The sequence below is a fragment of the Gymnogyps californianus genome, chromosome 26 (assembly GCF_018139145.2).
Source record: "Gymnogyps californianus isolate 813 chromosome 26, ASM1813914v2, whole genome shotgun sequence".
In the NCBI taxonomy this organism is placed as follows: Eukaryota; Metazoa; Chordata; class Aves; order Accipitriformes; family Cathartidae; genus Gymnogyps; species Gymnogyps californianus.
This window is the reverse complement of record NC_059496.1, coordinates 2,634,668-2,648,241: the sequence shown is the minus strand read 5'-3', so window position 1 is coordinate 2,648,241 and position 13,574 is coordinate 2,634,668. Positions and strand designations below refer to the sequence as shown.

The 13,574-nt window shown below is 50.7% G+C and overlaps 1 protein-coding gene across 1 annotated transcript; it reads left to right on the top strand.

Annotated features, from left to right (window-relative positions):
- Positions 1 to 6,500: 6,500 nt before the first annotated feature.
- LOC127025997 (ribosomal protein S6 kinase alpha-3-like) lies at positions 6,501 to 10,529 on the top strand. The gene is given in 4 exon segments (XM_050911123.1): positions 6,501 to 6,513; positions 7,199 to 7,228; positions 8,801 to 10,177; positions 10,180 to 10,529. Coding segments are annotated over 4 exon segments (1,770 nt in total).
- The last annotated feature ends 3,045 nt before the right edge of the window (positions 10,530 to 13,574 follow it).

The window sequence follows — 13,574 nt, the reverse complement described above, 5'->3', positions numbered from 1 at the left end:
TCCTTCTTCACTCACCTCAGGCTCCGCAGCTTCTTTCTCTCACATCCCACTCCTCTCATCGCTGCACCTCCCCTTCCTTCTTTTCCACCACTCTTTCCCCTTCTGAAATATCCTATCCCAGAGCACCTACCACCGGTGCTGATTGCCTCCCCCTTGCACACAGGCGGCGAACTGCAGCCGGGAAAGCTTCTAGCAGCTTCTCACAGGACCCACCCCTCGAGCCCCCCCCTCTACACAAACCCCTGCCACACAAACCCAACACAACACCTACGACAGCACAAGCACCTGCACAAAACACAGGCCTACCCCTACCCTTGCACCTCCTCAGGCACATGTCACAGCACAACCACCTGCACAACCCACCTGCATGCTCCTGCCCTAACACCTACTCAACCACCTCTCCCATCACAAGCACCTGCACAACCCACCTGCAACCTCTTGCCCTATCCACTACTCTGCCACCAATGACAACACAAGCAGCTGCACAGGGCAGGGGCCTGCTCCTAAACTACCACTCCTTGCCAGCATGGGACATCACAAGCACCTCCTTCAGCCCAAGCCATCCTCCTGCCCTAGCACTTACTCATGCACCTACGACCTCACAAGCACCTGCACAAAGCCTGGGGCTGGCCCCTGGCCTCACACCTCCTCAACCACCTGCAACCTCACAAGCACCTGCACAAGCCACGGGCCTCCTCCGGCCCTAGCACATCTCCACGGAAATACCACAACACAAGCACCTCCACAAGCCACCTCTCCTTTCAGTCCCACTCACATCCTCACAAAACACTCACCTCAAAACCACCTTTGCAAGCCTGCGGCCTGCTTCTGCCCAACCACCTCAGCACTCAGCACTGACCTCACAGGCACCTGCAAAAGCCAGGGCCCTGCTCCTGCCCTATCACCTACTCACCCACCAGGGACATCACAACCACCTCCACAACGCCACCTCCAGCTTCCTGCCCTAACTGCTACACAGCCAACACTGACCTCACAAGCACCTGCACAAGCCACCTGCGCACTCCTGCCCTATCACCTCCTGCTCCACCACTGACAACATATGCTGCAGCTCAAACCAGGGCCTGCTCCTGCCCTAACACCTACTCAACCACCTGTGACACCACAAGCACCTGCACAACCCAGTTACATACTCTTGCCCTATCAACTACTCACTGAGAACGTAAGCAGCTGCACAGGGCAGGGGCCTGCTTCTAAACTAGCATCTACTTGGCATCATGGGACATCAAAAGCAGCTGCTCAAGCTCGGGGCTAGCTCCTGCCCTATCACTCATGCACCTAGGACCTCACAAGCACCTCCTTCACAAGCCAGGTTCCTCCTTCTTCCCTATCACATCTGCAGGGAAAGAGGACAACACAAGCACCTCACAATACCAACACACTTCTGGAGATGAATGGGAAAATTCCTGGAGAGCTAACACGAATGGACTTGCCTACAACATGGACAAAACTCCTCGACTAGCTACCTTGGAGGAGTCTGCGGCTGATCCTGTGGAATTCACCTGTCTCCAGAGAAAGCCCAAATGCTCCCGCAGATGCCTCGGAGGAGTCCCAGACAGATACAGGGCACGGACCTGACTCCAACACACACAAAACACCTTGCGTAGCTACCTTGCAAAAGTCTGGGATGGCTACCTGCGCAATTCAGCTGTCTCCAGGGGAGGCCAAAACACTCTGGACGTTCCTCGGAGGAGTCCTGAGGAGCTACCGGGCATAGACCTGCCTCCAACACAAAGAAAACTCTTCAGCTAACGGAATAGGAAAATTGTGCTGCTGCTACCTGGGACTTTAGCTGCCTGTCAGGGAAAACTCAAAACACTCCTGGCAGATGTCTGGGAAAAGTCCTGACGCAAAAAACAGGAATGCACCTGCCCCCAACATACACAATGCTCTTTGCGTAGCTACCTTAGAAGATTCTGGGGCTGCTACCTGGGAATTCGCTCATCTCCAAAGGAAACCAAAAGACTCCTGGATATTCCTGGGAGGAGTTCCAGAGAGCTACCGGGCATGGACCTGCCTCCAACATGCACCAAACTCTTGGGGGATCTACCCTGGTGGAGTCTGGGGCTGCTGCCCAGGCCTTCAGCTCCCTCCACAGCAGGACAAAACACGTTGGCAGATGCCTGAGAGAGTCCTGGGGAGCTACAGGGCATGGACCTGCTTCCCATTTCTATCAGCAATCAGTCATGATTGGAGCAAGGGCAAAGCCTGTATATTTCAAATGCATTTGAGTTACATGACTCTTCAACATACGCCATGACACCATTTCACTAGACTGAAGGCTGACAGCAGTGTACCAGGACACTCCTTTCTGGACACCTCACTCCTGGGTAGAAATCCTAGACGCTTCCTTTAAGGACAGAAACCCAAAGAGCTAAAAGAAGTTCTTTAAAGTCAGCACAGCAAAGAAAAAGCAAGCAAGCAAACAAAAACGGCAGGGAAACCCCTGAGGCACTAATGAGGAACAAAGGGTCTCCCTTTGGGAGTCCACTACCCTCACAAAATGGACAAGTGGCTTAAACAGAGATTCCTGCAAAGAAACGGCACATCGAAGATAACCTTGATAACGCCAGCACAAGTGACCGCTGTGGAAACGGCAGCGCTGACCCTTCTCCTGCTCCTCCTACGAGCTCTTCGCCAGCCACATGAAGATGCAAAACCAAGCATGAACGAATCAGATCTGAGAAGAGCCTGGCCCCAAAAAATTAAAAATTATCAGGAAGTCTGTTTGAAATACGGCTTCACATCCACTATCGTGGATGAGGAACCTCGCCTTAAGCACATGTCGTGCCTTGAGATAGGAGCTAAGGACAGTATGAAGTTACCCCCACGAGCAGATGTTCAAAACCAAAGCACCCAGAACACGCAGACAATCCTGCACCATGTTTTCAGCGATGTTTCAAGTCACGTGATACTCAGTCCACGACTTTACAAAACATCATTAAACTTAACGATAGCAGCCTCCTTGCAGGTTGCTTACTCACAAGCAAAAACCAAAAAGCCACGTACCCTCGGGGAAACCCTTGTCCTTCCGGGTGGCTGCTGTCTTCCCACGGCTCTTCCTCAAAGCAGGACAAATGACCGTGAATTTGGCAGTCCACACAAATTACGAAGCACACTTACTCCTCCGACAGTCATTACCTATGGGCCAGAAGTCCTCCCACACCCAGAAGTGCCCATTACTCCTCCAGCAGTCATGCCGCTATGGACCGCAAGTCCTCCAGACCTATCTACCTACCTACCTACCCACCTACCCACCACACACCGACTTACTGGAAATGAGTTGGACCACAGCAGAAGTGACACTGGCCCAGCCGGTCACACACACCAGACCACAAATGGTAGTTACAAGACAGAAAACACGACATAAACCACCAGAACTGTGAAAAAAAAGCCAACCCGAAGCCACAGCATACACAAATCAAAGGCCCCTCTCCAAACCCTAAACAGCCAAACAAGCTAAAAAAAGGACTCTCCAAAAAAGCAATCCACCCAGAACACAAGAGAAGCCAAAAATAACATAACCCCAGGAACCCAGGCCCAACAAACCCAGATCCTCTCCAGAACAATAGCACGCTTTAATCCTGACTCGCTTAAACTCAGGCATCCCAGAACCCTACCACTCTGTAACCCTTGCACACTGTCACCCTAGCATCCCAGAACCCTAGCACACTGTAGCCCAAAGATATCCAAAAAATGAACCCAAACTCCCTGGAGATCTCCGGCTGGGCCTTCAGGTGGCCCCGGCTCTCAGAAGTCACAACTTTGAAATGGAATGGGACAGCATCCCTCTTCACATCACCTGTCACCCCCGGAAAAAGTGCCTGCCTTAAACACTCCCGGGGAGAAAGGCTGGGGCACTTGGAGACTTTCAACTGGCCCGCCATCACCACGGGGCTTCAGCTCATCATTTCTGTGTCAGAGCCACCAAGCACATCAGTCCGTCCTCCCTGAGACACCCCTTGGGGCAGCCGTGCCCAGAGCCAGGCGGCTGCATATGGCCTTTGCTCGATGGGGAGGTGCTTCCTGGGAGCAGGATCTCTCCTGGGGGCATGGGGAAACTCTCGTCAGGCCTGGATGCCTGAGGAACAGCTCTGCGCTGCTCCATCTCTCACCAAAAACCAGGGGCAGAGGAAGGCTGCTTTGCTGGCCCCCAAGACAATGCAGCTCACCTGGGATGCTCTGTGGCCAGTGCGTGCCTTTGCTGTCAGACGGGTCTCAGCTTCAGTACTGCTCTGCAAACATCTGTCACCTCCCTGCAGGATGCTCTCCAGTGCACAGCATGTTTCCACTGGCTCTCCCTGGGGACAAAGCTCGAAAAGGAGCAATTTGCTTTTCTTTCCCCCACTCCCAGAGACTCGTGAGAGAGACCTGCCACGCCCAAATCAGCTGTGTGACAGGGACACCACGTACGAGCTGCAGACATCGGTCAGGATGGCTGCAGGGAACGGGCAAGACATTCTGCAGTGCCCCCGGCACTGGCAGAAAGCAGAGCTGGAGACAACGGGGGAAGCCCAGGGCAGCTGGCAGCCGGCGGTGGGGCCCAGCAGGGTGCAGTGCCTGCAGAAATGCCCGGCTCCTTGAGCCTCAGCCCAAGGCTGCAGCACGGGGCCGGCACCAGCTGGGGATTCGCTAGGAGAAAACCAGGCAGGGCTGACCCTGAGCCCCCACGCATGGCCCCGGCCCCGGGATATGGTCACCTGTCCCTTTGCCCATCGCTGCCATGGGATCCAGAAAGCAGCGCCACCAGCCCTCACGTGGTCCTGAGCCATCTCTTCACAGCTGCTGGACATGGAGCCGTCCTGGGACTCAACAGGCCTAAAAACAAGGGAAATTGCCCAGAATTAAGCTGTTCTCAAGTTTTGGCAGGCAGCATGTTTTTCTGAGCTGCCTGCAGGTGCCGTTCCTGGGGAGCGCTCAGGAAACAGGGCAGCTGCCTGTACCTGCGGGCAGGCAGTGGATTGTGTGCAGTGGGAGTGAGCAGTGGTTTGTGCGGCTGTTGAATGGAGTCGAGCTTTAAAAGTGTCCAACCTGCTACTCCTGGTTCCTTTTTCCTTGCAGGTTGCATTTGGAGTTCAGATGGGGCCGGGGGAGTGTTAAGCAAAACCAACAAAGCAAACAAACAAACAAACAGCTGGGAAGGTTTCTTCCCCCTAGCTGGGCTTTTTTTCCTCAGTCCTGAACACTCTGCGTGCAATGATCATCACCAATATTAGGGCGCAGGATTGAGCACAGGGCAGGGCTTTTGCAGGCAGCACATTCCTTGAGGCTCTTGGTAATGCACCTCCTGGGGAGTGCTCAAGAAATGGGGGCAGTCGCCCATAGTTGCTGGTTTTGGTCTTTCTCCCCCTCTCTCTCTCTTTGGCTCACTGTGCCTATTTCTTAATTCCTCCCTCTCTGTCTTTAGCCCATCACCATTTTTGGTCGTCTCCTTTCTCTGCCCACCTCCCTGTCTCTATTTTCTAATTCCCCCTCTCTCTTCTATAGCCCAGGGCTATTTTTTTCTTTCTCACCTTTCTCTCTCCTATTCCCTGTCCTTCTCTTTTTTCCTATCGCTGTGTCCTGCTTCCTGATCGTCTTTTTTCTCCGTGTCCTGCAGCCTGTCCTGTAGCCCCTGCTCAGCTGGCTGCGCCTTCTCTCTTTCTCTCTGGGCCTCTCGCCTGCTCCCTGGCCCTTTTTCGCTCTTCCTCTGGCTCCAGCCTGGAGGCCATCACTGTTCTGTCCTTCGCTGCCTCCCTCTCCTCACCCAACTCCCTCTCTTTGTTTGTCAGTCTCTGGATTGTTTCCCGCCGTTCTCTTGCTCTGTGTCCTGCTCTCTGTCCCCTGCCTCTCCCTATCTCTCTCTCAGCCTTTTCCCCTCTGTGCCTCTGTCCTGCTCCCTGTCCCATTTCTCTGCCACTCCGCTCTCCTGCTGCCTTTTCTGCTAACCTTTCCCTCTGTCCCACTCCCTCACCCTGCCCATGTCGCTCCCTCTGTCTGTCCTTCCTCCTGTCCTCCTCTGCCCTCTCTGTCCCTCTGTCCTGCTGCTCATCACCATGTTCCTGGCTGCCCCCTGCCCCTTCCCCTCCATCCCCTTCTCCCTGGCCCTGGGCCCGCTCCTCACCAGGGGTTTCCTTTCTCCACTCCCTGACCAGCTCCTGCTTTCTTCCCGCCATCCCTCTCTCCTGCTCCCGTCCTTCTCCTGCCACTCCTCCACCCACCCCACCCCTCTCTGCCCCTCTGTCCCTCTCTCCTCCTCCTCCTCCCTGCTCCACCAAGGCTCTGGGACTGGGACTGGGGCTGCCCCGGGAGGCGGCCATGGGGCCTGTGGAGGAGTGGGGTCCAGCCGGGGGACGGTGTCCCTGCAGGGTCAGACAGGAGGAAGGAGTGCCCAGTGGCATGCCAGGGGCTGTAGTCCTGGGGTACTGGGCTGATGGGCGGCCATGTTGGTTCCCAGGGCATGCTGGGAGCTGTAGTTTCCAGCACTCGGCTTCCTAGTGGCCATGTTGTTCTCAGGTAAAGTGGAAGGCACAGTTCTGCTCCAGCCACGGCCCCGTGCCATTCCCTGCCAGCTTTGTGCGGTTCCTTGTGGGGCTCCTGCCGTGCTCCCACAGGGAAGGTGCCAGGACTGAAAACTCTTGCTGGCCCTCACCTTCCCTTGGCAGCCCTTTCACAGCCCCACCAGCACTGGGGCTCGGGGCTTGCTTAGCAACATTACGCTCCCCTCATTCTCTCAGTCTTGCCAGAGCTTCCCATTTCTATCAGCAATCAGTGATCGAGTGTTGTGGAAGGTGGCAAAGCAGAGCTACGGGACCATGCAGACCACACCCGAACGAGACCTAAACAGCATGTGGCAATAATGGCATAAGGCTGTTAGGCTGTAATAGCACAGGAACGTATAGAAATTAGAGAGGCTGTTAATATGTTTTGTAGGGCTTTAAGGACTTTGCTTAGCTGCTTAAAAGTAGTCCTTCATGATAAAGCAGGACTCATAACTTGCTGAATGTTGTTGCTTAACGTTCACCTATAATCTGATGGCAGGAGTAAGAGATTTGGAAAGCCCCAGAGCCAGTTTGCCCCAGGAAAAGGAAACATAGTAACAAGTAGCCTAAAACACAGCAGGAAGAACCAGCCGAGAGACAAGAAAAAGCACCCAATGAGAGAGAAGACGACCCCAGACTCGATCTTACCATTGGGCCAGACTATGGTGTGAGGGGTGGGAATTTAGATTGTAAGGGCATAATTGCCCAGGGATTGTGGTGTTCAGGTTCCCTCTTCGGAGACAGCCAGCTTGAGCTGTCTGAATTTGGGCGCCATAGACAGAGTAAATTAGGCTTTTATTTTGAAGGCCTTGATTAGAGAGTCTGCTTTGGGGAACCTTGGCTGGAGCCTGAGGGAAGAAGAAGCGCCCGAGGGTGAGTGCGTGTGTGTGTGAGGAGTCGAAAGGGGCACCCGTCGGCTCACTGGAGTCGCCCGCTGCGAAGGGACGCCGGTCCTAGCAGTTAAAGTCTCGGGTGGTGTGTGTGCGACTCCTTGATTGGTGTGTGAATGCTCGGGCAGCGGCTTCCCCCTTAACAGTTTGGCACCCCAGATGGGACCCTAGGTCACTCTCGGAACCTCTTGGATCCAAACCTCTGACTGGCAGCACAGGGTGAGTTCACCCAAGGATTTTGGACACGGGACGCACCGAATCGCTAGAGTGGTGAGTGTTAAATCCCTTAAATCTAAATTCAATATAGGGAAAAGGACAGAATTCGGGGGGGGTTCAAGTCCCGCCTGAGGTGCATAGCCTGATCAGCATAAATTGCACACAAGTTTGTACGCAGTCTGATCAACAGAAGACGTCTGATTAAAAGCGGGGTTCGAGTCCTGCCCAGATTAGAGGGTTTTGAGAGATTTTAAAGGGGGGGTTGAGTCCCACCCGGATTAAATCATGAGTAACGTAACTGGAGTAGAGAGGGAGACGCCCTTAGCAGAGATATTACAAAACTGGGAAAAAATCTGTGGTGCAAATTCACTACTAAAGGAGGACGCAGTAGTTCTATGTCAACAATGGTGGCCATTCATCACCCGCCATGGAGATATTGAAGATCAATGGCCACCACAAGGGAGTTTTGACCAACATCGACTGACCGTTGTGCGAGACCAACTTCAGTACCGGTTCCCAGGACACATGGATTATTGGTATGTGTGGGATGAATGGGTGCGGGAGAGACAACATCCAGGGAGGCAAAAGAGGCTGAGGGAAGAACTAACCTGTAAGGTAACTTTGGCCGTAGGTAAGGCTACAGCCCCGAATGACGACCAGACAAGGCCCTCCCCGACTCCTGCCCCACCTTACAGTCCCTGTACCGACCTCCCCCAGACCTTCCTGTAGCAAGGGTGGGACTTTGCCCCATGGTTTCAAATGTTTTGACTAATCTGGCCGCTTTACGGCCAGGGGGTGACTCTGCATGCCCCACATCGACGGTTTATACCAATCCATCGTGGAACCCAAATGATTTAGCCTTATGGGGGTGTACAATGCCAAGATTAAGGGAGGATGCAGAAACACGGGCGCAGTTACTGTCAAATCTCTGCACGGGACACAATCCTAACCGGGGGGACACCCAAATCCTATTCCGAGAATCATTCTGCCCAGATGAAAGAGAGAAGGTATTAACTAAGGATGCGGAATTAGCACGACAGGTGGGAGGAGGGAGAAATCCGTGGCCGACACTAAATCCAAACGGGAACTATAATATGGCCAGAGACAGAGCCCATTGCCAAACAGCCCTAAAAAATTTAATAGAGGCAATTGGAGCACGTGGAGAACGTAGGGTGATGTTCACAGAAGACGATGTTAAATTTTACCTGGCAGAATTAGCACTTGCTTTAGACCATGTACATAGTGGTGGAATAATATACCGGGACCTAAAACCAGAAAACATCCTTCTTGATGAGGAAGGACATATCAAATTAGCAGATTTTGGCTTAAGTGAGGTGTCAATTGATCCTGAAAAAAAAGCCTTCTCTTTCTGTGCAACAGTGGAATATATGGCGCCAGAAGTCATTAAGAGCGGAGGCCTTACACGGAGCGCAGACTGGTGGTCTTTTGGTGTTGTAATGTTTGAAATGCTCACTGGTACTCTGCCTTTCCAAGGCAAAGACAGAAAAGAAACCATGACACTGATTCTCGAGGCCAAACTTGGAATGCCCCAGTTCTTGAGCCCGGAAGCAGAGAGTCTTCTGCGAATGCTCTTCAAAAGAAACCCAGCAAACAGATTAGGAGCAGGCCTAGATGGAGTTGAAGAAATTAAGAGGCATGCATTCTTTTCCAAAATAGATTGGAATAGATTGTACAGGAGAGAAATTGATCCCCCTTTTAAACCTGCAACTGGCAGACCTGAAGATATGTTTTATTTTGACCCTGAGTTTACAGCAAAAACTCCAGAAGATTTGCCTGGTCTCCCACCTAGTGCTAATGCGCATCAACTTGTTCGGGGATTTAGTTCTGTAGCTATTGCATCAAATGACGAAAGCCAGGCAGTGCAGACAGTTGGAGTGCATTCCGTTGTCCAGCAGTTGCACAGGAACAGCATTCAGTTTACGGATAGATACGAAGTGAAGGAAGATATCAGAGTTGGGTCTTACTCTGTCTATAAGAGATGTATTCATAAAGCTTTAAACACGGAATATGCTGTAAAGATTATAGACAAGAGTAAAAGAGATCCAACAGAGGAGGTTGAAATCCTACTGCGCTATGGCCACCATCCAAATATTATTACCCTAAAAGATGTGCATGATGATGGAAAATACGCATACATAGTAACAGAACTTACGAAAGGAGGGCAACTGCTGGATAAAATTCATAGACAAATTTTTTTCTCGGAACGAGAAGCTAGTGCCGTTCTGCTCACAATAACAAGAACGGTTGAGTACCTCCATGCGCAAGGGGTTGTTCATGGAGAGCTGAAGCCTAGCAATATTCTTTATGTTGATGAATCTGGTAATCCAGAATCCATTCGACTTTGTGAATTTGGCCTTGCAAAACAACTACGAGTAGAAAATGGTCTTCTGAGGAGTCCATGTTACACAAGTTTTGTTGCACCAGAGGTTTTACAGAGGCAAGGTTACGATGCTGCATGGGACATATGGAGCCTTGGTGTTCTACTTTATACCATGCTTGCTGGCTACCCTCCTTTGTAACGGGTCCTGATGATACCCCAGAGGAGATTTTGGCCCGAATAGGTAGCGGGAAGTTGTCTCTCAGCGGTGGTTATTGGAATACCATTTCAGATACAGCTAAGGACCTTCTTTCAAAAATGCTTCATGTTAACCCACATCAAAGACTGACTGCAGCCCAAGTCCTTAGTCACCCCTGGATGGTTCACTGTGACCAGTTGCCTCAATACCAGCTAAACAGGCAGGATGCTCCCCGTGTAGTGAAGGGTGCAAGAGCAGCAGCTTACTCTGCTTTGAATCGTAATCAGTCACCAGTTTTGGGAGCCAGTCAGCCATTCTCCTCTTGCTCAGAGCATTATTTTTCGTAAGGAATGGGTTTTTTAATCCCCTAAAATATTCTTTGTTACAGGTAGAGATGGACAGTTTATGTTAAGCACTTAGCTTAAACAATCCGTTTCTATTAGCACTATATACTTTGTGCCATCCAACATCTTGTATGTTTTTGTAAACAGTTCACAAGCAGTACAGTTCCGTGCTGTTTTCTTTAATGTATACATGCCTTGTTTTGCTTAGATATTGTTAATCCTTTTGACAATTAAGTCTGATTAAACAGGTCACCTGGATTAGTCAGCATTGTTGGACAGCTCTAAAAGAAGGCTCACCGTTAAACAGCTATTGAATGTAATGCTATGAAGATGTGTTTCTCCTTGCCTGTGCCTTTTCTACATTTCTGTGGTTTGGATGCTGCATGTCATGTTATGAAAATCAGGATACTGTTTATAGTATTGGAAATGTAAACAGTGGATCTCTCACGATACACCACTCACTTGCGATGGACATTTTGATAGAAATTGGTTAGCCATTGGACTCCCTGTGTGTATGGTTTCTTCCTTTTTTGCCCCCCTTTTGGCTTATCTATTGTTTGTTGTTTAATCATGGTTTTTATGGACTGAGTTCTTCAAATTACAGGATATGATGTATACTTTTAAGCCCATGGTTGAAATAGACACTACTGAGTTTTGAGCACTGGGGAATCCATCCCAGTATTGCAGTTCTCCAAAAGAAAACTAGTGCATTTCAGGAATAAGTTGCCAGAAGCCGCAGTTTTGCAACTGTTTCTCTGGCTGCAGCATACAGCCTGCTTAAAGGGGAAGGTGGGCAGGGTCAGGAGGTGCTGCTTGGCTAAGGTGTTCTGCTCTCTGATTGCACTTTCTCTTCACTGTATGCTGCTAACTGTTTTAAGAACCCAAAGTTATATTCTAAAGTAAGCTTTTTTCCTCTCTTGCCTCTGCACGTACCTGCCCTATCTCTATCTCGGTCTCAGAGACTTGCCCTCTGTTTTGGATGGAGGGGTGGAAGAGTGTTTAGTTAACCTGTGTGGCTGGTGTACCTGCCCCGAGAGAGACCGAAACTTGTGGAGGTGGCTCTGAGCCCTTATAAGGGAAACATATTGGGATTCGATATGCTGGCAGGCAGACGATGGTACCTACCTCATTTTTGTCCTACGGGACCATTAACGGGCGACGCTCCCAAACCGGACAATCAAAAGGGCCAGTTCCCATTGAGAACATACAGGCCAACCCGTCATGGTAAAACTGCCCTCTGTTGGCACTGTACCCATGATCCTGGCGAAACCCAGAGGCTTACATGCCTGGGAGGCCTTAGATAGGAAAGGGAAAGGCCATTCACATAAGTACTCGATGGATAATTCCTAATTTCTGAGACCCGGTCCCAAGGCCCGAGGTGCAATTTGCGTCCTCTTGCAGGACTATGGAAAAGCAAACTATTCGGACACTCCCACTGATGGCAGTAACAACAGCGGGCATGGACAACAAGAACCTGGACAGCAAGGTGGTGGCTCAACTGATAGTGGGATTTGCACGTAGGGTGAACTTAACTTCAATAACAGCCTGTCTGCCCAGCCCTAAGTCAGTAGAGGAGCCCCTACCAATCTTTGTGCAAACCACTAATATATCACTAACCCTTGAACTCCCATGGCAACAGTGCAATAATTGCAGCCGGGCCTGAGGAACGGATGGAAAGGATGGAGGTCACACTCATACCATCTATAGCTGGTCACCTGGCGCAATAAATGCCAATTCAATATGGTGTAATTAGTTCTTCCTACCCCCAATAACGCCACGGGGTGGAGTTTTAATGGTACAATGCCATGCTTTAATGTTCCCTGGGGAATTACTGAACATAATGACCAATGGAAAACAGATGATCATTCCCTACAATATACTGAACTGTTAAACGCCACCTGGTGTATTAAACACCCCGAGAGTAATGGTAGCAATTGCCCCAACGCTTGTCAAGAACCAGGGTTCAAGGGAGCCTGGGAAAAACATCCCCTCAATTGCACATGGGGACCTGACTGGATTGCGCAAAGGAATGGGGCACCACCAGTAAAAAAAAAAACCACCACTTTGGGACTGCCAAACAGAAATGCAATGTAAAAACATAGATAAAAGGCCATTATTGTGATGATACGTGCCCCGCCCCATTCAGGAAGCTTTGGTACAGGGCTGTCTGTGTAGTAATACCAGCTATGTGTGGCCCACTGCCCTAAAATGTAATGCTTATGGGGACTGTCCTCTTCATGCCCCCACACAAGGCATATGCCAAACATCTGATGTACCCGCCCCTCCCAATCTAGAGTCGGCATACTCCAGTGGCTGTCTGTATTCCCGGCTACACCCAACTGTTCCCGGGATGGCCTGCACAGTAGCCCTGCCTTCCCTTTGTCCCATTTACCGAGAAAGGCCTATAGCCCCTAAGTGGTGGGATCGCAGCCCCCGGGAGATACAACCGCTAAAGAAGGGAACGTGGCAAAGAGGAAAACCGCGACTGGGATAGTGGCTGGAGGCCATGTTCGGAATGGGGACTGCCTCCCTCAAAAACCCACAAGCCATTTATGACCTATTGATGCAAGTATCTATTTGAGCCAATTCTACATCTGACAGCTTAGAACTCTTGAATGAACAATTACAACACACCAGCAAAATGACCGCCCAGCACCGAGCGGGATTAGACCTGATGCTGCTAAAGGAACACCTTTAGTATGGAGTGCTAAACTGATGAGTAGATGACTGCTGCGTTTATATCCCAAATGTATCCATACCCCTCCGAACCCAAATCGACAAAATGAAGAAAGCAGCAAAGGACTCAGAGGCAATTGCTGCCGCATTAAACATCAACTGGTTGGGAAAGATTTCCAGTGCGTTCGGGTTTTCCCTGTCGGGATGGTTAACCAGTCTTTTACAATCCTTGATAGTGGTTATAATCATAATAATTGCCATTTGTATTGTATTAAGTTGTGTTAAACATATGATAACGCGGTTCGTATCCGTTGTTACATATGCTCCTTTAGAACTAACCCAAATAGCAGGTGTTCCGTTAGAATTGTAAAA